Below are 26,293 nucleotides of genomic sequence, written 5' to 3'. Positions count from 1 at the left end.
AGGAACCCTGTGTGGTGGCAGGCCTTAATAAGTGATGGAAGATCTGAATTACTGCAACATTCTCCCAATGTGGAGGGAAAGCAGGACTGGCATGGCAGGGAGGAAGGCAGGAAGGGTTGGGGGAGGGGGATTGGCCACAAAAGCCCTATCTCCCTACTCTCTCACCTGCCTGAGTGCCCTTGAAAGGGAGCCGGGTCACATGGAGGGCACAGTGGGCATGGTAGTTTCACAAAATGGGTGTTTCTGGGGTGGCTGATGTGAAATAAGGAGGGGCCTTGGGGAAAGATCCCAGGCCAAAAGCTGAGCCCTGCTGGGGGAGGGGTGGGGCGGGCTCCAGGCTGGGCAGACTCCAGCACCCTGAATTCTTCCTCTTCAGCCTGGGATGATTTTCCTTGCAGTGTGAGTGGTAGCTTGGGGTGGGAGGTCAGGACTGAGGCAGGAGGTTTCTTGGGTCTTTTTCTCCCTCAAACTGGCCCTGTTGGAGCATTAATACCCATTCTACAAAGAACATCAAGAACGTTTTATTCACGGAGGCTACCATCTGCATGGCACAGAGAGGTCTGGAGGATTCAGGGGGCATGGGAGATACTGGCTGAGGGGCAGGAAGGGAGTGAAAGAGCCCAGCAGTCGGTGGTTGGCAGCTACGTTGTCTCCTAGGAGGGCTCGGGTCCATCTCCAGCCCCTAGCCCCACTCCTGCCTGCTTTTCTCAGGATGTGGCCACCAAGACCCCTGGTGGCAGGCTTCCTGCAGCCAGAACCTGGCTTGGATGCCCACTTTGTCTATAGCTCCTCCTCCATTCTCAGGCAGGTCCACTGGGATGAAGGCGGAGGGGGAGATGGAGGCACCCTGGACCAGGCCAGCAGGTGGAGTGCCGCTCGCCTTGCTCTTTTGTTCCCAGCTTGGTCAGCACTGGCTCCTTGGGGAATGCTGGAACAGTCTGTGAAGCCTGCAGGGAGAGAGCCAACAGCAGCGGGCCACTGTCATGTTCTGCAGTAGCCCCTCCGGCACCTTTTCCTTTTCTGAACGAGATGGGCAGCATTAGAAGCAACTGGTGACAGCCTATCTTTTCTCTTTCCTTAAACCCCAGCATCCTCTCCTGCCACATCGCTCAGCCTGTGTCCCAGACACAGCTCTTTCCAAACTCTGGTCTTCGAAGAGGTCAGATAACTACGATAAGAGCAATGATAGTGACCTAGAGACACCCCAGTTCCTCCACTTGCGCTGTGTGGCTTTGAAGATCCTGAACCTCTCTGAGCCTTAATTTCCTCATCTATTAAAAAGAGGGAAGTAACTGCACCTGTCTGTAGAGATCTCTGAAGGGTCAGATGCAAAAGGCATGAGAAAGGGCTTGGTGCATTCCACAGAGGGAGCAAGGAAATGTTAGTTGATGGGAAAAAAATGAAGGAGAGAGAGATAAGGAAGGAAGGAAGGGTCTCGCCCGAGTTGATCTACTGAATAGAGCCAGACCTGTCATCTCCACTTTTATAAATGAGGAAAGTGAGGCTCAGTCTCTGGGGTGAAGAGTTCCTCAAAGTCACTCTTCCAGTCCAGGGTGCTTTCCACAAATTACCGTGTCTGTCCAGTAGGCACATAGTCTGACTCTGAGTGCCTCTCCCACCAACCCCAGCATGCCGCTGTGGGTGGGTGGGTGGGTGGGTAGGGGGGTGTGGGAGCTCACATCCTCATTTCTCGATGCTTTCTTTTTACCCCTTTGCTGGTGGCATCTGATTCCCAGAGTTGGGCCCCCACTGACAAGCCAAGCCCATGCTCACCTGCTTCTCACTTGCCCTGGGAGTTTAAGGTTCTGAGGGCTTGAGAGCGGGGTCCTCAGAACGGAAGCCAATACTCTTCTGGTCCTTGGGCATCTGCAGAGAGAGGAGGCAGCTCCGAGGGCCCTGCCCCAGGCCGGGCAGGTGTACCTGGTGGAACTAGAACAGCCTGGGCAAGTCAGGAGCAGCAAATGGTGTGTGGCGGGCGCCACCTTGTGATCACCGTGCAGTTTGCATGCCGCAAAGCAGGGCAGTCTTTCGCACAGGTATCCGGCTCCTAGTTCACTTAGCCACTGTCCAGGGTGCTAGGGCACTGCAAGGCCAAGGCACAGTCCTTGACCCACTAGAGCAATGGGAAGGCATTCAAGTGAAGTGCACAGTGACGGTATGAGTTGTAAATGCACGCAAGAGACTGATAACCCAGCCTGGGGGGATTCCAATTGTGCTGTACACACTTTTTGAAAGAGGAGTAGTAGCGTGCCAGGTGAGAGGCAGCATGGCAAGCTCCCTGAAGCGCAGGCAGGTCCAAAAGTGAGGTAGGGGGAGATGCAGGGGAAGCCAGAAGTGGATTGGTAGGTGCAGTAGGGGTGGGGCAGATCAGCCCAACCTTGGCCTCAAGGCTCAGATTTGATCCTAAAGACTCCCTCTGTCTGTTGTCCTGGGGAATATCTGTCTCACTTCTGTCCTCTAGGAAGCCATCTTATCTCCCAGGTAGACTACCCAGAGGCCAGGGGCCATGGGAATGGCTTGATGGTGGCTTACTTCCATCGACATGGAATTATATTACTTGAAACTGAGCACTGCTGAAGAGTATATAGCACGGAGAAGGTGTGAACTTAGAATAAATTATAAAGATCAAAACAGAACCAAGAGGGAATTCCCTGGTGGTCCAGTGGTTAGGACTTGGAGCTTCCACTACTGCGGCCACCCCAGTTCAATCCCTGGTTGGGAAACTAGGATCCCACAAGCTGTGCCATGGCAAAAAAAAGAAAAGAAAAGAAAAGAAAGAAATAAGAGAGAACTTCTACATATGGGAATTGATAATGTTTTTTAGTTAATTTCATCAGTATTAAATCTGTGTGGTTTCTAATTGTGGTGTCTGAAATAGTTTAAGTTCTGACTTCAAATATAGAATGAAAATAATTACACTGCTAAAAAAATAAAGTTTATTCAGAATGTAATAACACAAAACACTTCTTATGATAAAGAGATAAAGAAGAAGAGCAGGATACCAAATCAAGTATAATATCATCTCAGCTATGTATGAAAAATCAATGCCGATTTTACAAAAAGGGCTGGAAGGAAATATCTCGAGACTATTAATAGTGCTTGAATGAGGGTGATGGGATTTCTTTCATTTTTCTCTATTTCCAGATTTTCTTTAATGAGCTTCTATTCATGTTATAATTTTAAAAGTAATTTAAAGAGACTGAATTTAAAGGCTTATTAGTTATGTACATAAAATTGGATTACCCTGAAAACTTCTGGTATGATTTTAAAAATACAGAGCTAACTAATCATAAGAGATGCAAATCAAAACCACAATGAGCTACCACCTCACACCTGTCAGAATGGCTATCATCAAAAAGTCTACGAATAACAAATGTTGGTGAGGATGTGAGAAAAGGGAACCCTTGGAGACTGTTGGTGGGAATGAAAATTGGTGCAGCCACTATGGAGAACAGTATGGAAGTTCCTCAAAAAACTAAAAATAGAACTGCTATATGATCCAGCAATTCCACTCCTGGATATATACCTGAAGAAAATGGAAACACTAATTTGAAAAGATATATGCACCCCAATGTGCATAGCAGCATTATTTACAATAGCCAAGATATGGAAGCAACCTAAGTGTTCAACAACAGATAAGCAGATAAAGAAGACGTGGTATATATAGAGAATGGAATATTACTCAGCCATAAAAAAGAATGAAATTCTGCCATTTGTAACAACATAGATGGACCTGGAGGGTGTTATGGTTAGTGAAATAAATCAGAGAAAGACAAATACTGTACGTTATCACTTATATGTGGAATCTAAAAAATAAAATGAACGAATGAATATAACAGAACAGAAACAGACTCACAGATATTGAGAACAAACTAGTGGTTATCAGTGGGGAGAGGGAAGGGAGGAGGGGCCAGATGGGGTAGGGGATTAAGAGGTACAAACCACCATGTGTAAAATAAGCTATAAGGATATAGGGTACAGCACAGGGAAATATAGCTATTATTTTATAATAATTTTAAATAGAGTATAATCTATTAGAATATTGGATCACTGTGCTGTACACCTGAAACTAATATAATATTGTAATTCAACCATACTTCAGTAATAAAATAATACAAAGCCAAATGAAGGACAATGATGGGCAGACCCTTGTCTCAGGGGCCACAGACACAGGCTAGGTCCTTGCCCTTGTCAGGAGGGGGAAGCGCAGGAGGCAAGAAGGGCCCTCTGTGTCATCCTCCATCACCTAATGCAGGTAAATACCTCTAATAATGATTCGTGGGGAGGAAGGCCATCCTGAAGTCACAGAAAGCCCAAACTGTGGCATGTTTTTAAAGAAACCGAGTTCTGTGACATTCTACTACTTTTAGCTTCTAGAACAATGTTTCTCAAGTTGGATTTTTGTACTGACACTTCTCTGGATGCTGGGAGAAGTGTTAGTATAAGACCACCTGGGAGCTTGTTCCCATGCAGAGTCCCAGGCCCTACTGAAATGGAATTTCTGGGCTAGCCTCTGGGAAACTGAGTTTTTATAAGGTCTCCAGGTGGTTCTTACGGATACAGAAGCTAAGCACTGCACTGTGATTCTGAACACAGGCTGTATATTAGATTCACCTGGGAGGTTTTAAGTACTAAAAAATTTTAATGCCCAGGCCCTTCACAAGACCAATTAACTCCAAGTCTCTGGAGGCTGAGACCTGAGCTTGGAAAGCTTTTAAAGCTCTCCAGGTGATTCCAATGTGCATGTAAGGACCCAAACCCACTGGTCTTGGGCAGTGGTTCACAGATGAGTTTTTCTTCAGAATCACGTGGAGGGCTTGTAAACAGTGCTGGGCCCCACCTCTTGGGTTGTGAAATCAGGAGCTCTGGGTGGGACTTGAGAATTTATATTTCTCACGAGTTCCCAGGTGGTGCTTCTGCTCTGGGGAGCACAGGGGACTGTGCTTTGGGAATTACTCTAGAATGCTCTAGAATGAAGCCTTCAACCCCCAGGAGACACAGCCTCCTGGATAAAGGAGCAGGATGACACAGGCTCTGTCCCCCAACCCTCAGCTTCCTGCATCCCAGGCCCCAGCCCAGCTGATGTGGTCCAGGGAGAGGGGAATGCAGCCACCCTTGTGTGGGGGGACAAGTCAGTAAAACTCACCTCCCAGTAGATTGCATCCTCAAAGCAGTTCTCATCAGCGGCTTGTCCCCAGAATGGCAATTTCAAAATGACCCCTAAAGGAAGTTGGAGGTCAGGGATAACTTCTTCTCTACCTACCCAGCCCTTTCCCTTGACTGGAAAACTCCCCTCAGTCTTACCGCTATAAGTGCAGAGACAAAGGGTTTCTGGGAGCCCCAGCTGACCTCTGGCACACACTCTTAGGTCCCCCAACCACAGGCCCCACCTTCTCTGGCCCAGCCAGTCCCACTCACCTACGATGATGCCGCCCACCAGGGCCATGGCCAGTGACACAAAGAGACCAGCAGCCTGGAACTTGCCCTGTGTGCTTGCGTTCCAGCTCAGCGTGGAACTTCCAAAGCCAAAGGCAAAGGCAAGCCTGGGGTGGAAACAGGGGGCAGGTCAGGGCCCCACAGAGAGGCCAAGTCACCGCCTGCTGCCACCCCACACACAAGTGGACACCAAGGCTCAATAACCCCTGGGCCTCCGCCTTCCCGTCTGCAAAATGGGGGCACTGGAAAGATCAGATGGTCTCTAAGATTCTTATGGAAGGACAGAGGTTGAGGAGAGAAGGCCCATGAAATACTGGTCCAGACTGGGCAAGAAGGGGGATAGAGACACAGTCTTGGACCCGAAAGGAACAGTAGGAAGGAGGAATGGAGAAGGAAGGAGGGAGCTCAACCTCCCTCTACCTCCTCCATTCTTACCCTTCCTGCCCATACAGCTCAGTGTTGGCGGAGGCTGCCGTCACAGCACCCACAATGCCACCTATGATACCGGGAATGCCATGCAGGTTGTGAATGCCACACGTGTCCTGGATCCGCAGCCGGGACTCCAGGAATGGCTGGAAAGGGGAGATAGGTGCTGCTCAGGCAGGGGGCTGTGGCACAATGTGGGGAGGCCAGGATTCTGGAGGCTCCAAATACAGAGAGACCCCGGATTCCCCAGCCCCCCACCCCCTCCCTAGGGACCGCCCCCCACTGTCAGGAACACAGAGACCCCAGCAGTCACCAGCCCCCAGCCCCTGGCCTGGGACCCTCACCGTCAGGTACACAAAACCCAGGGTGGAGATGATGCCGCAGATGAAGCCGACGATGAGGGAGCCGTAAGGCATGAGCATCATCTCGGCGGCAGTGCCCACGGCCACCCCTCCCGCGAGCGTGGCGTTCTGGATGTGCACCTGAGCAGGGCAGGCAGAGTGGGCAGGAACTCAGTCCTCTCCCAGAGTAGCGTCCTGGAAGAGCTGACCCATAGCCCAAGTTGACCTCCTATGCGTGGGTGCCACCTGGGAGCCAGGGATGGCTCAGAGTGCATCTCAGCAAGCCAGGAGACTGCGGAGGGCTCCAGCCTGGGCCCAGGCTTCGGACAGCCACCCCTGCGTTCTCTGCACATGTGCCACCCACACCAGCGCTCTGGGCTTTTTCCGTGTGCACAAATGAGTGTTCTTGTGTCCATGCCAATGAGTTCCATCAGCACATCTGCATGTTCCCTTGTATCTGGCTGCCACACATCCCTGTGTGCCCAGGTTTGCATGTCTGATGTTCTCTGCGTGCCCGTGTGCCAACGTCAGGCACCTCTGGGGCCTATTCATTCACACGCACCCATGTCAGACTCTGCGAGCCTACACCAGCACCGGCTGACTCTCTGAGCGCCTACCTGCGCCATGGACTGTGTCGCTGGCTTGCAGGGATGTTGTTTCCTCCCCACAACAAGCCCGGGAGGTAAGTACAGTTATCTTTTGACGTTTGCAGATGAGGAAATTGAGGCACAGGGAGGTTAATGGACTTGCTGAAGACCACACAGCTAGCAAGGGGCAGAAAGGTGTCTTGATCCAGGTCTTCGTGGAGCCAGAGCCCCTGACCTTGACCCTATTCCGTGTCCCTCCCTGCATGTGCCCACATCAGCGTGTCTGATTCTCTTCCCCCTGCTTCCTGAGTCCCCACCTTTCTGTGCAGTGATCGGCCAGTGCATCCAGGGGCTCGAGGCTGTGTCCCAGAATAACGGGCACTCCTGGCAGTGTCTCGACACACATGTGCCCATGTCTAGAAGCTAGGGTCAGAATAGCAAATAGAGAGGTGGTTGTCTTTTTACAGAAAAATCTACCAACACCCATGGGGTTTGGCCCCTCCCACTAATGACAGAAACACATGTCCTAGTGGCGTGATATGAAGGACACTGGGCAACACCACATTCCCACAAACCTCCCAAATGCATCGAAGGGATTCTCCCTTTGAGTGTGTGGGATAGGGCAGGGGAAAGCAGCGCTAGGAAGGCTGAGGATCAGTGTCTGGAGGATCAGAAGTTGGCAGAGGGGAGGTGCTCAGTCCAGAACAGCTGTCAGCTTCCGGTCTGTGGGGAGGAGAACAAGAGGAGCCAGATCATCCAGGGCAGCTGGCATAATAGAACCTCCAAGAATGTGGTTCTGGGCTCTGCCTAAAGCCAGCTATGTCACCTGGACAAATCATTTCTCCCGGAGCCTCCGTTTCTTCATCTGCAAGATGGGTGCGATAAACCTTATGCTGCCTGCTTCACAGCGCTGTCGGCAGGGCATGGGGATCAGTGCCCACTGGGCACAGGCAGTCGTGGCTGCAGCTCCCCGCCAAGGCTCCCCACTGCTCCCCCCAACCCCGGCCCCCCACTCACCATATCCAGCTTGCCCTTCTTATGCAGGATGCTGGACAGTGCCACCGCAGTGAGCACACAGGCTGCCAAGGAGCAGTAGGTGTTGATGACAGCTCGGTGCTGGGCGTCTCCGTGATTGGACACAGCTGAGTTGAAGCTGGGCCAGTACATCCACAGGAAGAGGGTGCCTGGCCAGACCAGACAGGGCCGGTGGGCCCGGGAGAAGAGGTGTTAGATGGGCCCAGCGGAGCTCAGGCAGACATCCTGTCCTTTAGCTACAGAGATGTCAAATGACTCACACGCCCCAGCTATTGCCCACCCCTGCAGCTTTATTCATGCTGGGATCTTCTTAGAAGGCCCTCCCTGCCTTACTTACTACCTAACTCCCACTGAGCCTTCCACTCTGCTCCAGGAAGTCTACCTTGACCCCATAACTGGGCAAAATGCCTCCCACCCGGCTTCCACAGCACCTCGAGGGAGAATCTTTTTCTCCACTGTAGGGAGATTATCTGGTGGCATGGCCATCTCTCTACTACACTGTGAGGCGCTCTTTGGAGGCAGGGCTGGGTTTTAAGAGACCAGAGAGGGTGGCTGATACGTATTCTCTGGAATGAATGGACACAGGAAATAGGAATGTACACCTTGCCCAGCTTAGGGATGGAGTGAACAGTTCCTGGTTACCACCATGTCTGCCCTGGGACATCCTAGGGAACACACAGGATGACTGACCAACTTCTTCCAGCCCTGTGGGGGAAAGGGACAAGTATCTGGGATCCTGGAAGTATCTATAGGCGACCTCTCTCTGCTCTTCCTCCAAAGGGAGCTGGCAGCCACTTCACAGGCCACATGGGGATCAGCTGTGAACATGGCAGCCCTTAGTCATCACGCTGGCCCTCAGTCATTATGGAAGCTCTCACCGATCATGGCAAAGAGGTCCGAGTGGTACACGGAACTTGGCCTGTCCTTGCTCTGATATAGGTTGGGTCGGTAGAGGATCCAGGTCACTGTGAGCCCAAAGTAGGCACCGAATGTGTGGATGGTCATGGAGCCCCCTGCATCCTTCACCTGGGGTACAAGGAACCTGTAAGACTCTGACACCTCCTCTCTCTCCCTCCTCAGAGCACTCTCCCACCTCCCCCTACCCACAGGCAGAAGTTCAGCTGTCTTTTGACTCCACAGGCTACAGGAGGGAGCCCAGGGCCCCTTATAGACCAATCAACTGGGAAGGGGAGAAAGTGGGGATCCCCTGTACAATTATACTTCCATAAAAAAATAAACAGGGGGATCCATGAACCCAGGCTGTAAGCCTGTCAGCAAAATGTCAGGGCATCCTCACCCAACAGATGAGGTTTATGGCCAGATGGGGAACCCAGGCCTGGAGAGGGACTTGCTCAGTCACACAGCTGGCAGAGGTAAAGCCAAGCTAGGACCCAGGGCAGCGCCCTATCTAGTCTGTCACCCACTAGTTTCCAGCTTATCTTAATTCCTGGGACCTCACCGCTGCCCTCTGGGGTCTCCCCTCTCCACATTTCCTCCTATACACCACTCCTGGTCCAACACCACCCCATCCGGACTGCCATTACCTGTCTCCCCTGCATCTCCCCATGATCCTTGCCCTCCAACCTCCCAGCCAACCTCCCACCATCCGCCCCATCCCCTCTCCTCTCCCCAGTCCCCCAGAGTCAGAGGAGGCAGATTTGGTTCCCTCCCCATCTGTCCATTCCTGGGCCTCCTGCCCTACCCGACTCAGCCCACTGCACCTCTGGACATTAAGTCTCAAGTTCCTCCTTTACAAAGTGGGGCAGGTCCTAGTGACTTAGCAGGGCTGTCTTGAGGATGAAACTAGACAACTTGTGTAAAGCACTTGGCAAGCATGTGGCACTCCACAGGGGTGGATGATTGACTGATTTAGTGTTCCTCCCTGCCCCCAACCTCCCCTCTCTTCCTCTTCCTCTTCCTCCCCACTCAGGAAGTCCCCATCAGAATCACAGACTCGCTTCTTCGCTTTAGATGGGAAACCCAACCTTGTGTCCAAGGTCACAGAGCTAGCTGTTGAATAGTTGACAGAGCTGAGTTTCCTGACTCCCAGCCTGGTGGGTGCCTCTACTAGCTATGTGACCTTGGGGGAGCCCCTTACCCTCTCTGAGTCTCAGTCTTCTCATCTGTAACATGGGGGTAATAATTGTGTCTGTCTCAGAGATGAGAATTAAATGAGATAACCCATGTGAAGCATTCAGAGCAGGGCCCAGGCAAGGGCAAGTACTCCTTAACTGTCAGTAGTCATTATTGTGTTTAAACTTGGCTCAAAGAGAGGCCAGAAGACTGTCATGCCTTGAAAGAATTTCTGCAGCAGATCAGGGAGGGGTTTTGAGGGCCAAAGGAGCCTTCTCTGCCTCTAAATTCACAGCCAAGATACTACTTCTCAGCCAATTTCAGATCTCATCTGTTGACCCCACTGTGTACCCCCTTACCTAGCCTCACTTCTTTCTCTCTACCCACCCCAGCCAGTCTCCAAGGTCTATTTGTTCACCTTCCTTATAACTCTTATATCATCCACTTTCTTCTCCTTGTACTAACCCAGTCCCAGTCCCATTATCTCTCACCAGGGTGACTAAAACAGCCTCTTAACTGGACCCTTTGCCTCCAACTGTTCTCTTCACCACAGCCAAAGTGACATTTCCATTACATGTGTCTGACCATACCACTCTCCTGCCTGAAACCTTCCATAGCTCCCGACTGCCTTCATGATAAAGTGGAGACTCTTTGGGACTTCCCTGGTGGTCCAGTGGTTAAGACTCTGCACTTCCAATGCAGGGGACTTGGGTTCGATCCCTGGTCGGGGAACTAAGATCCCACATGCCACATGGTGCAGGCAAAAACAAACAAACAAAAAAATAAAGTTGAGACTCTTTAACACAGCCTCTGAAAGTCTGAAGATCCATGTTCCTCTCCCTACCCCGTTTCCTCTGCCTCAAATGCCCTTGCTCATTCCTTTGCCTGGTTATCTCCTACTTGACTTCTAGCTTTGATATCTCTTCCTCCAGGAAGCCTCCCTGACCTGCCAGGTGCTGGTTCAGGCCTTCCTCCCCTCCCTCCAGGCCACCTAGCCCAGGAGCTCAATCCTTGTCTCACTGCATGGTCACTGTCTATTTGCTTCCTGGCCCCCTCACTAGACTGTGAGCTCCTTGAGATCGAAACAAGAGTCCTGCTCACCTCTGTATCTCAGTGCCTGGAGCATTGCCTGACATGCAGTTAGACCCCAAAATTCATTCCCTTGACAAATATTTCTTGAGAACTTATTAGGCATTGGGCCAGGTGCCAGGAATAGAGATGGTCCAGATAAGATAAGGTTTCCCATGCTTATCAGATAAGGATACATGCTATGAAGAAGATAAATTAAGGCAATGAGAGAGAGTGACTGGGAAGAGGTAAGGTAGAAGGCAACACTGGGTAGGAGAATCTGGGAGGGCCTCTCTGAATAGGTGAGATTCCAGTTTAGACCGCAAAAAAAGGACTTGGGGGGATGAGCATTCCAGGTAAAGGGAACAGCAAGTACAAAGGCCCTGAGGTGGGACCAAGCTTGGTGTGCTTGAAGAGCAGACAGCAGGGTATGGCCAGAGCACAGAAAGATGAGGAGAGAGCAGGTGATAAGCTTGGAGAAAAGGCTGGGACCAGAACATGTAGGGCCTTATAACAAGTTTGGATTTTATTTGAAGTGAAATTTTTAAAACCAGGGTTTTAATCCAGGGAATTGTCTTATATGCATTATTAACAGGTCACCATGGCTGCTAGTGGAGATTAGCCTGAGGTGGTGGGTGGGGCAAGGATGAAGCCAGGGAAGGACTTACTTCTCTGGCCATCCAGTGGTTAAAACTCTGCGCCTCCACTGCAGGGGGTGCAGGTTCAATCCCTGGTAGGGGAACTAAGGTCCCACATGCCGCCTGGTGTGGCCAAAATTTTAAAAAAAAGGATGAAGACAGGGAGATGAGTCAGGAGGAAGGGATATGGTGGCTCAGACTAGTCTGGTGACTGAAAAAAAATGACAAAATGAATGATTGAATGTAGGGTGGCCTGAAAACAAAAACCCTGGTGGTGGGACTTCCCTGGTGTTCCAGTGGTTAAGACTCTGTGCTTCCACTGCAGGGGGCATGGGTTCGATCCCTGGTTGGGGAACGAAAGTCCTGTGTGCACAGCATGGCCGAAAAAAAAAAGAAAAGAAACAGAATGGAAATCATGTGCTCACAATAGTGGAACAAAAAAGATTAGGGTCCTGGATCCCAGATGATACTGAGGAACCACTATACAAGCCCTGATCTCCCTGCTTCTGACAAATAAACTTTTGTGTTAAAAAACAAAAAAAAAAAAACCCCAAAATCCTGGGGGTTTTCAGGCAGAGTCCAAATATAGGGGAGCTGGGGGCTAAGAAATGGATGGGGTCCCTGAATAATCCCTACACCTGCAAATATACCAAAGAGGTATCTGAGCAAGAGTCAGCAGCCTAAGGTGTCCCTTACCTGGGCCAGTGAATTGGCCAACCTCAGGGGGCATCATTCCTGCCATAGAGGTCCATGTGAATGACACCTCTGGAGTTGTGCAACCTGTGAAGCTATACATATCCACCTTGGCCACTCCCCTGGGAACTTTTCTTACTGATGTATCCCTTCAATATACTGTGCCTTTTTCTTGGCAGAGCAATCTGGGAATATGTGTGTGGAAGAGGATGTGCAGGAACATCCCATTCTTTCCATCTGATATACAGGAAAGAGAAAGAAGAGAGAAAATCAACATGTGAGGAACCACTGCTCTGCCTAGCTGGTGGACTGATGTACCAGGCAGACTATCATTCCTGCCCAACAAATGTCATTACTCCAGCTTTACAGATGAGGAAACTGAGATTCAGAAGGTTAAGTGACTTGCCAAGCTTGAATTGAATTCAGCTGGCATGTCTCCCCAGCCCTCTCTTTCTCTGTCCCGCTCCTGCCCCCACCAAGTGTCCCTTGCACCCCCATCCCTGTTCTGACCCCTGCTCACCTCTAGCAGGCTGAGGAGAATGAACTCATTCACTGAGAAGAGGGTCACTTGGAAGAGAGTCATGATGAGGAGCTGGACAGGGCTGACTTTGCCCAGAACTGCCCCAAAGGCGACACAGACAGAGCCCACGCAGAAGTCCGCATTGATGAGGCTGTGGGGAGACAGGTCAGGGGAGGGGCTGAGCCCACAGCGAGAAGTGGCACTCCAAGCCCTGGGGTTGAACCTAGACTTTGGTCACTTCTGGGTTTGGGCTTGTGGTCTAAACTTTCTGAGCCTCAGTTTCATCATCTGTGGTAATGGGCACATAGCATCTTAGAGCTACTCTAAGAATTGAAAGAAATAGCATGTGAAGTATCCAGCACAGCAGTGGCACATACTAGATGCCACACCCTTCCTTTGTGGCCCCGTCTCAGGCCCCCACCCCTCCTTGCAGGCAGCTTGTGCTTAAGGCATCCAAGTGGTCTGGCTGCTGTTGTTGAATGTGGCCCATATTTGGGGCCTTGCCCTGCCCTCCATCTTCTACCTGCCTTTCCAGAACCTCTTCTCACCTGCCTCCTCTTCAGGAAGCCTTCCCTGATTCCTCTAACCAGATGTGGTCTCTGCCTCCGAATCCTTATCTCTCACTCTGCACACACCTCTCCTGCTGGCTACCAGGGCCTTGCCTGGGTTTGAGTTATCATGACCTCCTCCTCACCTTACTTGGGAGAGAGGATATGTGTCCAGGGAAGAGAGAGGGGCCTTCCTGCAGGCAGTAGGGAGCCGGAGGCTGGGTGGAGGGAGGGGGCAGAAAGGCCAACAGAGAGAATGGAGGCAGAGGGGCACATAGGCGCTCCTTAAATGTGGACCCTGAAAGCCCAGCCAGCCAGCAGAGGCGGACATCATGTGGTCAGAGGAGTCCCTGTTTCCATCCGTGTGTCCGCTTTGCCTAACCCAGGCCTCTGTGGGCCCTGCCAGCAGCAACGCTGTCCTGGATTACAAGGCAGACTCTCAGCGTGGCTCTCTGAGTCATGAGCATTGTTAATTGGGGTTCGTGTAAGGACAGCAGGGGCTACTACTTCCTTAAGGCAGTCATATCCAGGGGAGTGCCCCTCCCCCACGTTCAGGTGTATTTGTTTGTGTGTGTGTGTGTGAATCAGGAGGTGAGAAGTAAGAAACCAGCTGATTGTAGGGTCAGTGCATGGAGTGGGGGCAGGGCACTGTTCCCTCAGGGTCCCTCCCCAGACAAAGGATGTTCACTGGAATGTATGTTTCACTATGAGCCTTGTTCACTGCTGAGTCCCCAGGGCCTGGCTGCATGAACGATGACAGTTGCTAAGTGCCAGGCACCTAAATGCCTGCTCAGTACTGCTCAGGCCCTCCTGTACCACACCCGAACCAATGATGGGAAATGGAGGCTTAGAGAGGCCGAGTTATTTGCTCCAATTCCCATAACTGCAGTCAGAAGACCATCTGACAGAGGTGACCACTAGAAAGGAGTGAGAGGGAGAGTACCAAAGCCCACACCTGGGCCATCAGCTCCCGGGAGATGGAGATCTGGATTTCACCTCTCAGGCAGGGCCTGCAGAGGGGAACTACCCTGGAGTGACAGGTAGGATCTGGAAGACTCTGCAGCAGGGACAGGACAGAAACCAGGAGAAGGGTCCACAGGTCAGGTCTGGGGGCAACATGCTCATCTCAGCCCTGGGCACCAGAGATCAGCTCTGGCTCAGTTGGTGAAAATCATTTCCCTGAAAACCAGTTTGCCAAAACTCAAGTTGTCAAGTGATTAACTTGTTAAATAACTGGTTCAAAAAACTTAACTCACAAAAGTTTACAATAATTCCCTTTGAACATTTTAAAAAGCTGTATAATTTTGTTTTGCATTTAGCCATAGCTATTTTGCTGTGGTGGCCAATTAAATATATTACAGATACTTTTATGCTTTGGGTCGATGGCTTTGGGAATGAGAATTTCTTGTGTATCTTAAACAGTAGAGTGATATGCATGTTACGGATTTTATATACAAAAAGACTGACTTCTTGGTTCTGAAACATTTCCTATCTAGTCGACTATTTTTCCTGTTTCTCTTAATTCATGGAGTCACTAACTGGCTTAAGTGAATTAATATTTTGCAAATATTTGGCATATGTTTAAAATTTCAGGCACCTGGCTTATGATACCTGGTTGGTGCCCTATATGTGATAGCAGGGATTTGCACTTTAAACGTGGTTTATACCAATTTGCCTCTAAACCCTTTCTGTGGACTTGGTTTTCTGATTTTGTCCCATGCAACACAAATTGCTATAGGTTTCATAAGTTGCCATGGCCTAGAGAGTTTGATAAATGAGTCATTCAGTGAGATGACTGCTTGGCAACTTGGTTTTTGGCAAGTTGGCAAATTTATTGTATAACCTGGTGGTGGTGTTGTGGGGAGGGACACACTGAGGCTCCTAGGAGGTCTCCTCAGACCGGGGTGGGGGGGCGGTGCTGAGTTACCTGATTGGGGGGTGGTGGTATTCACCAGACCAAGAGATTATCACAGAGAAAAGTGATGAGGATAGAGGTGAGAAGAGATGGGGATAAGGTGCCCCCTGGAGGCTGAGGCAGGGAGGGGCTTCAGTCCTAGGTCTCCACACCTGCCTTACAGATCTTTCCTATGCCTATTCCGTGGGTGGGGATACGGGCAAGTCAGGGAAAGGGCAGGGCAGGGAGAAGCACTCCATTCCATCCACAATGAACCTTAGGAGGCTGGTTCAGGCAGCCCCACACTCCTTCCCCTCCTCTGCCACCCGCAACACCTCCCCCTCCATGGGTTCCACCGGCTGAGGTCTCTCAGGGCAATTTTGATGTTTGATGTGTCAAAGGGGAGGGTCTGGCTCTGGCCCCTGGAGAGAAGAAGCCTGGCCTTGTGTCCCTGCAGCCTGCGTCTTAGGAGGAGGGAAAGCCTCCAACAGCACTTGGACACCATTAGAACTCCCACCTTGGGGACTCGTTGATCAGGAGGTGAGTGAGAGAGTGTGTGGTGTATGTCGCAGGCCCCCGGGTACCCTGGTTGGACGATGAGGACCCAGCTCACAGCCCCAAGCCCCGGGCTCCGCCCCTGGACCCTCCCCTCACCCGGGGCCCCGCCCACTGTGCCCGCCCCACCGCCGGCGCCGCGCTTACTTCTCCACGCCCAAGAGAATGTAGCGTCCGTCAAAGGAGTGGAACCAGCCCTGCATGAGCAGTGCCCACTGGATGCCGAAGGCCGCCAGCAGGAAGTTGAAGCCCACGGCGCTGTAGCCGTAGCGCTGCAGGAAGGTCATGAGGAAGCCGAAGCCCACGAAGATCATCACGTGCACGTCCTGGAAGCCTGCGGGGAAAGCGCAGCCGAGGGTCTTGGCGGCCTGGCGAAGACCCGCCATAGCCCTGGGTCTGGGCCAGCTCCGCCCGACACAGAGCCTGTGTCTTCCCTGCCACTGGCCGGGCCGGGCCGCCCCCGAAGCCAGTCCCGCCATGCCCGCATCTGGATCCTGAGGCTAGGCGCAGTAATGAATGGCTCTACTGCAAGTAGAGGAGCCACTACTACCCCCATCAAGTCATAAGATACAAACTACTATGTATAAAACAGATAAACAAGGTCCTACTGTATAGCAAAGGGAACTATATTCAATAGCCTGTAATAAACCGTAAAGGAAAGAATATGAAAAAGAATGGACTTCCCTGGTGGTGCAGTGGTTAAGAATCCTCCTGCCAATGTCGGGGACATGGGTTCAGTCCCTGATCCAGGAAGATCCCACATGCTTGTGGCAACTAAGCCTGTGAGCTACAAGTACTGAGCCTGCACGGCATGACTATTGAGCCCACGTGGTGCAACTATTGAAGCCCACGTGCCTAGAGCCCGTGCTCTGCACCACCACAATGAGAAGCCCAAGCACCGCAACGAAGAGTAGCCCCTGCTCTACACAACTAGAGAAAGACTGAGCGCAGCAACGAAGACCCAACGCAGCCATAAATTAATTAATTAATTAAAAAAAAGAAAATATATATTTTTATATATGTATAACTGAATCACCTTGCTGTACACCAGAAACTAACCTAACATTGTAAATCGACTATACTTCAATTAAAAAAAAAAAGACCTTCTGGAGTGGACTGGTCTAGGGGAACGGAGGTGGGCCCCCCTACTTTAGACCACTTAGACCACTGGGTTTTAAGGCCAAGAAATGCCTGAACCCCCCCTCGGGAGATGACAACTCCCCCTCACCACTCTCACCAAGGGTGGGCGTGGGCAGCTAGGCATTTGAAACTGGGGCCAGGCTGTGGATTACACCCAGGGTCTAGGGCCTAGCCCCCTCAACTCCATTCTTTTACTATGGAGAAGTTTGTCTTATCTAGCCTAGGAGTCCCTTGACTGGCCATGCACATCGGTTGATCACCCCCAGAAACATCGCCACATCCCACCCCCACTCCCAGCAAGCACACCTTCCAGCATCACTGAGACCTGAATTAGATGTCTCTGGAAAGTCACTTAACATACTTGGTTCTCAGTACCTTCTGCAATGCTTACTCACAGGTGTTGCAGAGATTAAATGCAGACATGTATGTAAAGCACCTAGCACAGTGTCTATCCCATAATAGATGCTCCAAATGGGCATGTCATTATTTATTGCTACTTGATTATCATTTATTGTTACTTAGGTATAGTCTAATTATCAGTTCTGACCCAACCCTTCTACCAATTCACAGTGTGGCCTCGACAAGCTACTTCCAGGACTTCCCTGGCGGTCCAGTGGTTAAGACTTTGCGTTTCCACTGCAAGGGGCATGGGTTCGATCCCTGGTCAGGGAACTAAGATCCCGCATGGTGTGGCAAAAATGAAAGAAAGGAAGGAAGGAAGGAAGAAAGGAACGGAGAAAGAAAGAAAGGGAGAACGAAAGGAAGGGAGAAAGAAAGAAAAGATAAGCCACTTCCCCTCTCAGAGCCTCAGTTTTCTCAATGATAAAACTAAAGGGATGGATTAGAATGATCTCAAGTGTCCTCCTAGGGCTAACATTGCATGGTTCTAGATTCCCAGAAAATAACAGAAGGCAAAGAGCTTTGAGAAGCAAAGACAGCTACAAAAGTATAAGGCACTCAAAGGAACTACCACAGGTGTCACAGGACACAGGAACCAGATGGAAGGGCTCTCATTGGCCAATTCTGGGACAATTTGAGCACCAAAATAATTAGGTTACCATAACAAATTAAAGCCATAAAAAATAGGAACTCAGAATAGGTAAATAAATAAATGAGATAGCAGGGAGGCCTCTTGCTTACAACAGAATGCTGACAGCCTGACAGTTAAATGTGGAATGAGCGCTGAAGTTGGAAAATCATAATTTTCACAGCAAAGATTCTATCAGTGGATGCTGAAATCCAGGGACAAATTTTTATGAAGAGCAGGACACTTGCCTTGTCTTAAAAGAGTCTCCCTATAGACTGCTTATGAGTTGCAAGGGAGGGAAAAAAGCACCCAGTAATTATATGGCAGAGAAATTGGGAACATCTTGACTGGGTGATCAAAATGAACATCACCAGTGAGGGACAGATGGACAACGTGCCCCTTCAGGAAGATACTCTGAAAAGGACATATCACCTCTGTGGTGCTCTGGCTGAGAATGCATAATCCCACTCTAACCATAAGGAAACATCAGACAAAAAATGAGCAACATGCTATTAGAAAGGGGTGAGGCTGTACTCTTGAAAAAAATCAATATCGTAAAAGACAAAGAAAGGCTGCCCATTTTGAGCATCTATTATGGGACAGACCCTGTGCTAGGTGATTTACATGCACAGGAATGGTCCAGATTAAAGAGGCTAAAGAGGGAGAGGGAAGGGTAAGCTGGGACGAAGTGAGAGAGTAGCATTGCCATATATACCCTACCAAATGTAAAATAGATAGCTAGTGGGAAGCAGCTGGTTAGCACAGGGAGATCAGCTCGGTGTTTTGAGACCACCTAGAGGGGTGAGATAGGAAGGGTGGGAGGGAGGCGCAAGAGGGAGGGGATATGAGGATATATGTATACATATAGCTGATTCACTTTGTTACACAGCAGCAACTAACACACCATTGTAAAGCAATTATACTCCAATAAAGATGTTAAAAAAAAAAAAGGCTAAAGACACAGGTCAAATAAATTCAACACCTAACACTAGACTGGATCCTGGACTTGGCTGGGGCGGGGGGTGGGTGCGGGTGCAGGGGAGTGCTACAAAGGTTGTTACTGTGCCAACTGACAAAATTATATAGGGACAGTATACTAAAGTACTGTGCAATGTAAATTTATGAAATTGATTACTGTGGTTATGGAAGAGAATACCTCTATTCTTAGGAAACATTGTGGAGTAATTAAGGCTACAAGCCCATGATGTGTACAACTGACTCTCAAGTAGTTTAGGGAAAAAGTAAGTGTGTGTATGTGCTTGTGTTTATATGGGAAAAGAGAGAGAGAGAGAGAGAAGAGCAGATAGCTTAATCAGAGTTAAAGAGTATACAGTGTTCTTTGTACTATTTTTGTCTCAGCAACTTTTTGTAAATTTGGAATGATTTCCAAATTAAAACATTTTTTGAAGAAAAGTGAACTGCAGGGCCCACCAGACCTGGCCTACCCGCCTGCCTCCTCATTCTTCCTTTCCTCAGTCCTCCCCTCCCTCCTGTGCCCCGGCGTCACTGGCCTCCCTTGTGCTCGGTCCCACTCCGGGTCTTTGCCCGTGGTGGTCCCTCCACCTGGGATGCTGCTCCCACAGAATGGCCTCCTGACCCCTGAGTTTAAACTTGGTTCTTTCCCTCACAGCACCCTCTTCTTTCTTTTCTAGTTCTTATTACAATTTGTAGTTAGGTTTGTTTGTCTAGCCCACCAGACTATAAAGCTCCAAGAAGGCAAGGCCAAGCCTGTTTTGTTCACTCTGGTATTCTCCATTGTCCATGAGAGTGCCCAGGTAGATGCCCCATAAATATACAGGAATGAATGAATGAATGAATGAATGGTTACTGTCATGATCTCAGCAGCATCCAGATATGCCAGCCTAGGGCCCAGGTGGGATTTCACCATCAGGGAAGGCTGCAGGCCTTCTACCGTCCAAAGTCTCCTACCCACTGGGCGAATAGGCCCTGGTGCCCACAGCAGCCTGGCAATGCTTATGCTTGCCAGCCCCCATCTGCCCTCATCTGTCTCCCCTGCAGGCTTCCCTGAGGCCCAGGCCACAGCCATAGACCCCCTGGCTAGCAGCCACCTGGACGAGGCTGAGAGAGGAGGCCCTGGCACATTGCTGGGTAAGGGTGGAGGGCATAGCAGATGATGCAAGAGAGCTGTGGGTGTCGCCCCAGTATGGTGCTCTGAGCTTTGCACTTCTTGCGCAGACCTACACACACAAACAGCAGCTCAGCTTAGGTTCACAATGTGTGCAGCTGATTTCATGTATTATCATGTTTCATGGTTTATCACGTTTCTAACTGTTGTGGAGGAAGCTGAGCTAATGTATGTGAAGCACCATACACGGTGTTATGGTTATTCTTGGCAAGAACTGATGGGTGACAGACTGGAAAGAGAGGGAGACACATTCAGACCACAGTTACAAAAGCAGGGAGGGGACATGGCGGGAGGGCAGAGCTGTGGGTAAACACAGGGAAGGAGGAGGAGGTTGCCGGGGGTGGGAGGGAGGTGCTGGGACTAGTGCTGGTTGTGGGAGTCTGAGATGACCCCGGGGGTGGCGGGTGGCGGTGAGTGTCGGGCAGGGTAGTGTGGGAGGAATGGATCCTGGCCTTGGGGCTTGGAGCTGGGGTCTGAGATCAGGCAGGCCTGGAGACAGAGCTGGCAGCTGGAATGTGGGAATGGTGAGTGGGAGCCAGAAGCCGAGGATCTGCTAACTTGCCTTGAAGCTAGCAGACCAGACAGGGAAGCTGCTGGCAAGGAGGTGGGGGGAACCCCTGGAGAAAGGTAGCATCACAGAAGGTGGGGGCCATTCAAGGAGTGGGGTGTCAGCTGTTTGGTGGCAGAGGAAGCATGCGGGCAGGGGCAGGGCTGAAGAGCACTGGAGGCGGCCTTCCTGGCGGGTGATGTGCAGTTTCAGGGCTGCCTTCCTTCTCCCTGTGGAGCAGAAGAGAGGCCTCAGCTTCCCAGGGCTTCTCCCTAACTGTCCCCACCTGGCCAGTTCTCTGTCCTTCTCTATGACTCCCTGGCTGTCCTGACCTCTGTCTCTGACCCTCTCTGCAGGTGTCTCTTTCTCCTCCCCCCACCTCAGGCACACAGATGCCAGCTTCTCTCTCCTTGGGCACCTTCCCTATTCATTCTCTTGCTCATCTCTCTTTATTTCCCAAAGTCCTCATTAGAAGTACCACTTTATTAACTTATATTCCATAAAGTTTGGTGCTACTGAAAATGCTTTTAATAATAATGGTCTGGGGACTTCCCAGGAGGTCCAGTGGTTAAGATTTTGCCTTCCAATGCAGGGGGTGTGGGTTCGATCCCTGGTTGGGGAGCTAAGATCCCACATGCCTCGTGGGTAAAAAACAAAAACATAAAATGGAAGCAATATTGTAACAATTTCAATAAAGACTTTAAAAATGGTCCACATCAAAAAAAATCTTTAAAAAAATAATAATAGTGTGAAGGTCTGGAGTGCATGAACTTCAGCAGGGACATACCTCTGATCTGCAGTTTCTTTTTCTGTAAAATGGGGGATAGTAACAGAGCTCAGAGGTGTGTGGTGCACATTTAATTGGTCATCCAACCAAAGCCCTGGGCATAGGCGTGGCCCTCTAGTCGTTGTGCAATCATATTAGCTACTGTAATACTTCTCTTTTTCTCTTTCAAGACTGACTAGGTGCTTTGCACTGGGTTGGCGACTTGCTGGAGGACAGTGTAAGTTGTTAAGACACCTCCCCTCTTCCCCCTCCTTCCCCAGCCTGGAACGACTCAAGCAGCCCAGCCCAGAACCTGCTATCCACTGGGAGGTCCCTGATAGGGCGAGCCTGGCACCTGGCGTCCAGCTCTGAGAGCTGCCACAAGGGGGCACCAGTACACAGCTGTTCTGCACCCGCTTCCTTGTTCACTCTTCCCTCCCAGGATGGGTTCCTACTGAAGCTGGCCTGAAGCTGGCCAAGTCTCAAAAATCTCTGAAGCCTGAGGACAAAGCTTCCCACGCTGACGGGCTATGGCAGCTCTCCCTCCTCTGCTGCCTCAGCACAGCAGGAGTGGTGCCCTGCAGCAGCCTGGATACCAGCCCTTCCCAGGCTCTATAGGCCAGCCCAGCCTAACCTGTTGCCTTTGAAGCCTACCGGCCAGCCCCTCAATTCCCCAAGGCTCTGTGCCCACCTCTCCCACGCCTCAGAGCCGACCACAGAACCACCTCATCACTGCAAAATCTCCTGGGGAGGTGGCCAGGGAGTAGCCATGCGGCAGAGACTGGGGGCAGCTGGTTGGCTGTGCAGTGGGAGGGCTTGGCCTCGCCCCTGCCTGTGCCACTGACCAGCTGGGCAAGTCTCTAACCTCCATCACTGGCACTATAAAATAGAAACAAATACACTCCCTGCCTGACAGAGCATGCAAAAAGCACTTGTAAGTGGGGAGAGCACAAAGGAATTTAAATGCTATAATAGTTCAAACTAATATTGGAAGAGACATTCCTCGGCCACATCTCTAAAGGGATGCTGAGCCTGCACTTAAACACGTTCAGCAACAGAGCACTCACTCCCTTCTGAGTAAGCTTGACACCAGCATTTACTGTCCTCTGGTTTCATGCCATGAGACGTGCCCTCCCAGCCACCCGCCATCTTCAATCTTCCAGGAGAGCCTGTGCATTAAAGAACATTCCCACTTCACAGATGAGCATATTGAGGCTCAGCATGGTTAAGGAGGTGGCTTACTCCATTTAGTGATGGACCCCGATCTGTTTAATTCCAAAGTCAACTACCAGGTTACACTGCCCTCTGCTTGTGGGAACATTGGTCTTTTATTAAATGGAGTTGAATCTGAGGTTCAGGTTCCCAGGAGCACAGGTCAAGCCTTGTTGCCTCGGTTTCACAAAACAGTCCTTCAGGTTTGAAACTGTGGCATCCTCTACCTTGGGTGATCTCCCTTCTCCCTTAGTTTTCCCAGGACCCTTCAAGAGCCGAGGCTCTGATGGCTCCTCCTCAGGCCAACCTCCCCCAGACACTGCCTGGAGACCCTCACGCCCCAGAGCACCAGCCCAGGAGGAACTTCGTGTTCAGCAGCCGGTGCCTGCAGCACGGCCTTTGAGGCCACTGCCAGGGCAGGTCCCCAGCTGGTTCTGTGCCTGCCGCCAAGGGGCCCACGCTTGGGAAGTTGTCCTTAGGCACTCCCCGGCCCCAGCCTGAGCCAGCTGGAGCAGTACTCCTCTGGAAACCGAGATGCCCAGTGGACTCCACTAATCCCTTGGGCAGGAATGAGGCCCACACAGGTGTTGACAGCCTGGAGCCAAGAATCCTGAAAGTACCACAAGGGCTGCCCTCCCTCCCCGCCCCTGGGAATTGCCTTGAGGCCCAGGCTCGATTGAGCAATCCAGGCACAGGGTCCCACCTGGGCTCCAACTCCTAACCATGGCCACCGGCCACTGGGAGCAAGTGGGGCAGGAAGAGAGGGGAAAGGTGAGACTAGGGGGAGGAGGGCAGTCCAGCAGGGTGGGTTCAGGTCCCCGGAGCTCCTAATCTGGCTCACTAGTTTCCTAGTTGAGTGACTTTTGCAAGATACTTCCCCTCTCTGGCCTTAGTCTCCTCACCTGTAAAATGGGAGTCATAACATTGCCTTCCTCATGCAGTGGCGGTGATGACTTGTGGAGAGATTGCATGTTCGGTTTGAGTTTCTGCCACTACTTCCTGCCCTTGCCAAGGAATCCTGAGGCTGAGATTCTCTCCCTACACTCCTCTCCTCTCTGTCACTTCCTGCTCAGATGACAAAGAGTGCCCCGGCCCTCACAGAGGCCTGGGCAGGAGAAACTCAAGGCCCTCATTGATGGCTGGGACTACCTCATCCCGCTTAGCGACCTCCCTCCCAGTCTTTTCACAAACTTGAGCCGCTCAGCCCACGTCCCTGCATGCTCTTTCCATGGACCCCTTAACTGCCCTGCTTTCCCCTCCTCACCATCCCACTGCTCTCCAGGAAGCTGTCACAGATCTCTTCTGCACAGAGCACTTGACCCCCTCACTGAGGCCTGTGGTGTCGGGGTGTACCTCTCTGACCAGAGTGGCCAGAAGCCCTGGTTTGCTGAGACAATCATGGTTTATGCCTGTGTCCTGGTAAATTACTACTAGCACAAATTTCCTACCTCTTCACTCTCCAAAGTGTCATTTGGTTGATAAATTATACGGCCACCCTATAGATAAGTGATCACTAAGTGAATAAAGGTAGAGCATGCAAGGAAGTGGGTGGGTGTGGAGTGGGGATAGGAGTTGGTGAGATGTGAGGATTGTACCCCCGACTGGAGTGGTTCTGTAGCTCCTATTAGAGGGTCTTCAGACCTTCCACTGCACAGACACATGGAGGAGCTATAAACGCCCATGGGAGGCCTTGGCCCTGATGCTTTACCAAGGGGCTGGCTCTGTGGCCAACAGAGAAGCAAGAACTGGAGGGAAGGAGTGAAACAGGCAAAGGAGGGTCTCAAGCTTGCCTGCCTCACCGTTTGCTGGGTCAGTCCCCCACCAAGAAGCATAAAAGTGGGCAATGTGAAAGGTGGATTTGGAGTCTAAATTCCAAGGCTACAGCTGTCAAGATCTCTTAAAACATGGCCCTGAGTGGAGCCCAGTAGAGGCTGTGGTGTCACCAACGCTGGGCACCCTCTTCTTTCACCTCCCTTCTTTTAGGCACCATATTTCTGTTAAAGAAGCCTGTGATTTTGCTGGCTTTTTGGGAGGCACTTAATGTGGCTGGCTCCCACAGGGCCTACAGTCTCCTCCACCTCTACTTCTTTTCATGCAGGCTGCCATCCTGAATGTGTGTACTTATTTAACTGGATCTGAGTACAATGGGTAGAATCCCATTACTGAGGGTGTATGAGCCATGCAGGGAAGACCAGTTTGTATAGGTGACTGTTCCAAAACCAACAGTCCATGACTATGTGAGCACCAACAGTTAGAAAGATTGTCTTTGGCTGCTGGTAGATGGTGTGGAAAACTAGAAAGCACAAGGGCATGAAAAGAGTCCTGGGCTGGGAGTCTGGAGGTTGGGCCGACCCGAGTGACCTTGGGCCAGTTCTTCTAACTCCTGAATCCTAAGGCCTCTGTGTTTAGTGCTCTTCTAGTAATTGCTCCATTATGAAGTGAGGATTCCATGCCCAGCACCACGCCAGAACTTTATGTGCAAGGTCTCAACCCACTCCTGGGAGGTAAGATCTATTATTATCCTCACTGGACAGATGAGGAAATTGAGTTTCTGCATTGTTGACATTTGCCTAAGGCCACCCACCTGGTTAATGGCAGAGCCATGATAGAGGTGAGGTCTGGTGATTCCAAGGCCATGCTCTTAACCACAGCACCACAGATGCGAGAGAATTCAGGGGTGCTCTTTCTCCCTCTCCAAGCCAAAAGATGGTAGGTGCCGCGGTCCCCCACACCTCTTCCAGCAGCAGGGCTGGTAGGCCAATGAGCCACCCCTGCAGCCCTCGACATTGGAACTACCCCCTTAACGTGGAGAGCATGGGCACAGTTGGACAAGGGAACCAGAGTCACCCACTGGTTGGTGACCAAGATGAGACTCAGGTCTTTGGAAGACATCAAGAAGGGCTCTCTGACAGGGAGGTTGGAGGTCTCTGGCGGCACCTGGAAGGAGTGAGCTCTCCCCGGTGAGTTTTCAGCGGGTGAAAGGAATTTGTGCACATCGGGCCTCTTCCCAATCTTGATCTCCAGACATTGGGAAGTCCCCCTGGTGAGGAGCCTAAGAGGGGCGGGGCAGGGGGCCTGTGGGCAGTATTTCCTCCTCCGCTCCCGCCTGTCCAATGTTCCTGAGCAGCAGGCTGCGGAGGTGAGGCCAGGCAGGGCCCTCAGCCCGGTGGGGACAGCTCGGATATGCCGCAGCTGGGCCTGCAAGGTGGTGGGACTTACTCGGGTAGCGATAGTAGAATTCGTTGTCCAGGTCGCTGGAAATGTTCCTGGACATCCTCTCCTCGATCCAGTGGGCGTCGGCATCCAGGTCGTAGCGCACGAACACGCCGAAGAGGACCACCAGGGCCACCTGCAGGAGCAGGCAGATGACCGGCAGCCGCCAGCGGAGATTGGTGTTCCAGGCCATGCTGCAGGGGGCGCCTGGCCGGGACGGGCAGCAGGCAGTTTGGACGCTCGGAGGCGGGAGAGGCTTATAAGACTTGGGCAGGGGCGGGGCGGCCGCGTCCGGTTGCGGAACAGTTGAGCCGGGGGCAGTCCGCGCGCTCGCCCGCCCTCCGCCCAAGGGCCCCCGCGCTGGGGTGGCGGTGACGGTGGCGGGAGTAGGGACCGAGAGGACAGAGGGCAGGGATTAAGGCGCCCAG

The 26,293-nt window shown here is 51.3% G+C and overlaps 1 protein-coding gene across 1 annotated transcript; it reads right to left on the bottom strand.

Moving 5' to 3' along the window:
- Positions 1-672: 672 nt before the first annotated feature.
- On the bottom strand, positions 673-26,058 carry RHCG (Rh family C glycoprotein; the record flags this gene model as incomplete). The annotated part of the gene is made up of 11 exons (XM_081228652.1): positions 673-947; positions 1,774-1,866; positions 5,147-5,220; positions 5,419-5,543; positions 5,872-6,008; positions 6,207-6,344; positions 7,808-7,974; positions 8,704-8,851; positions 12,818-12,968; positions 15,962-16,148; positions 25,872-26,058. The coding sequence occupies 10 exons, from the start codon at positions 26,056-26,058 to the stop codon at positions 1,798-1,800; spliced, it is 1,383 nt and encodes a 460-aa protein (XP_081084778.1). The 3' UTR covers positions 673-947; positions 1,774-1,797.
- Positions 26,059-26,293: the final 235 nt, after the last annotated feature.

This window comes from Mesoplodon bidens (assembly GCF_964165515.1).
Source record: "Mesoplodon bidens genome assembly, chromosome: 3".
In the NCBI taxonomy this organism is placed as follows: domain Eukaryota; kingdom Metazoa; phylum Chordata; class Mammalia; order Artiodactyla; family Ziphiidae; genus Mesoplodon; species Mesoplodon bidens.
The sequence above is the reverse complement of the archived record's forward strand: the minus strand, read 5'-3'. Positions and strand labels throughout refer to the sequence as shown.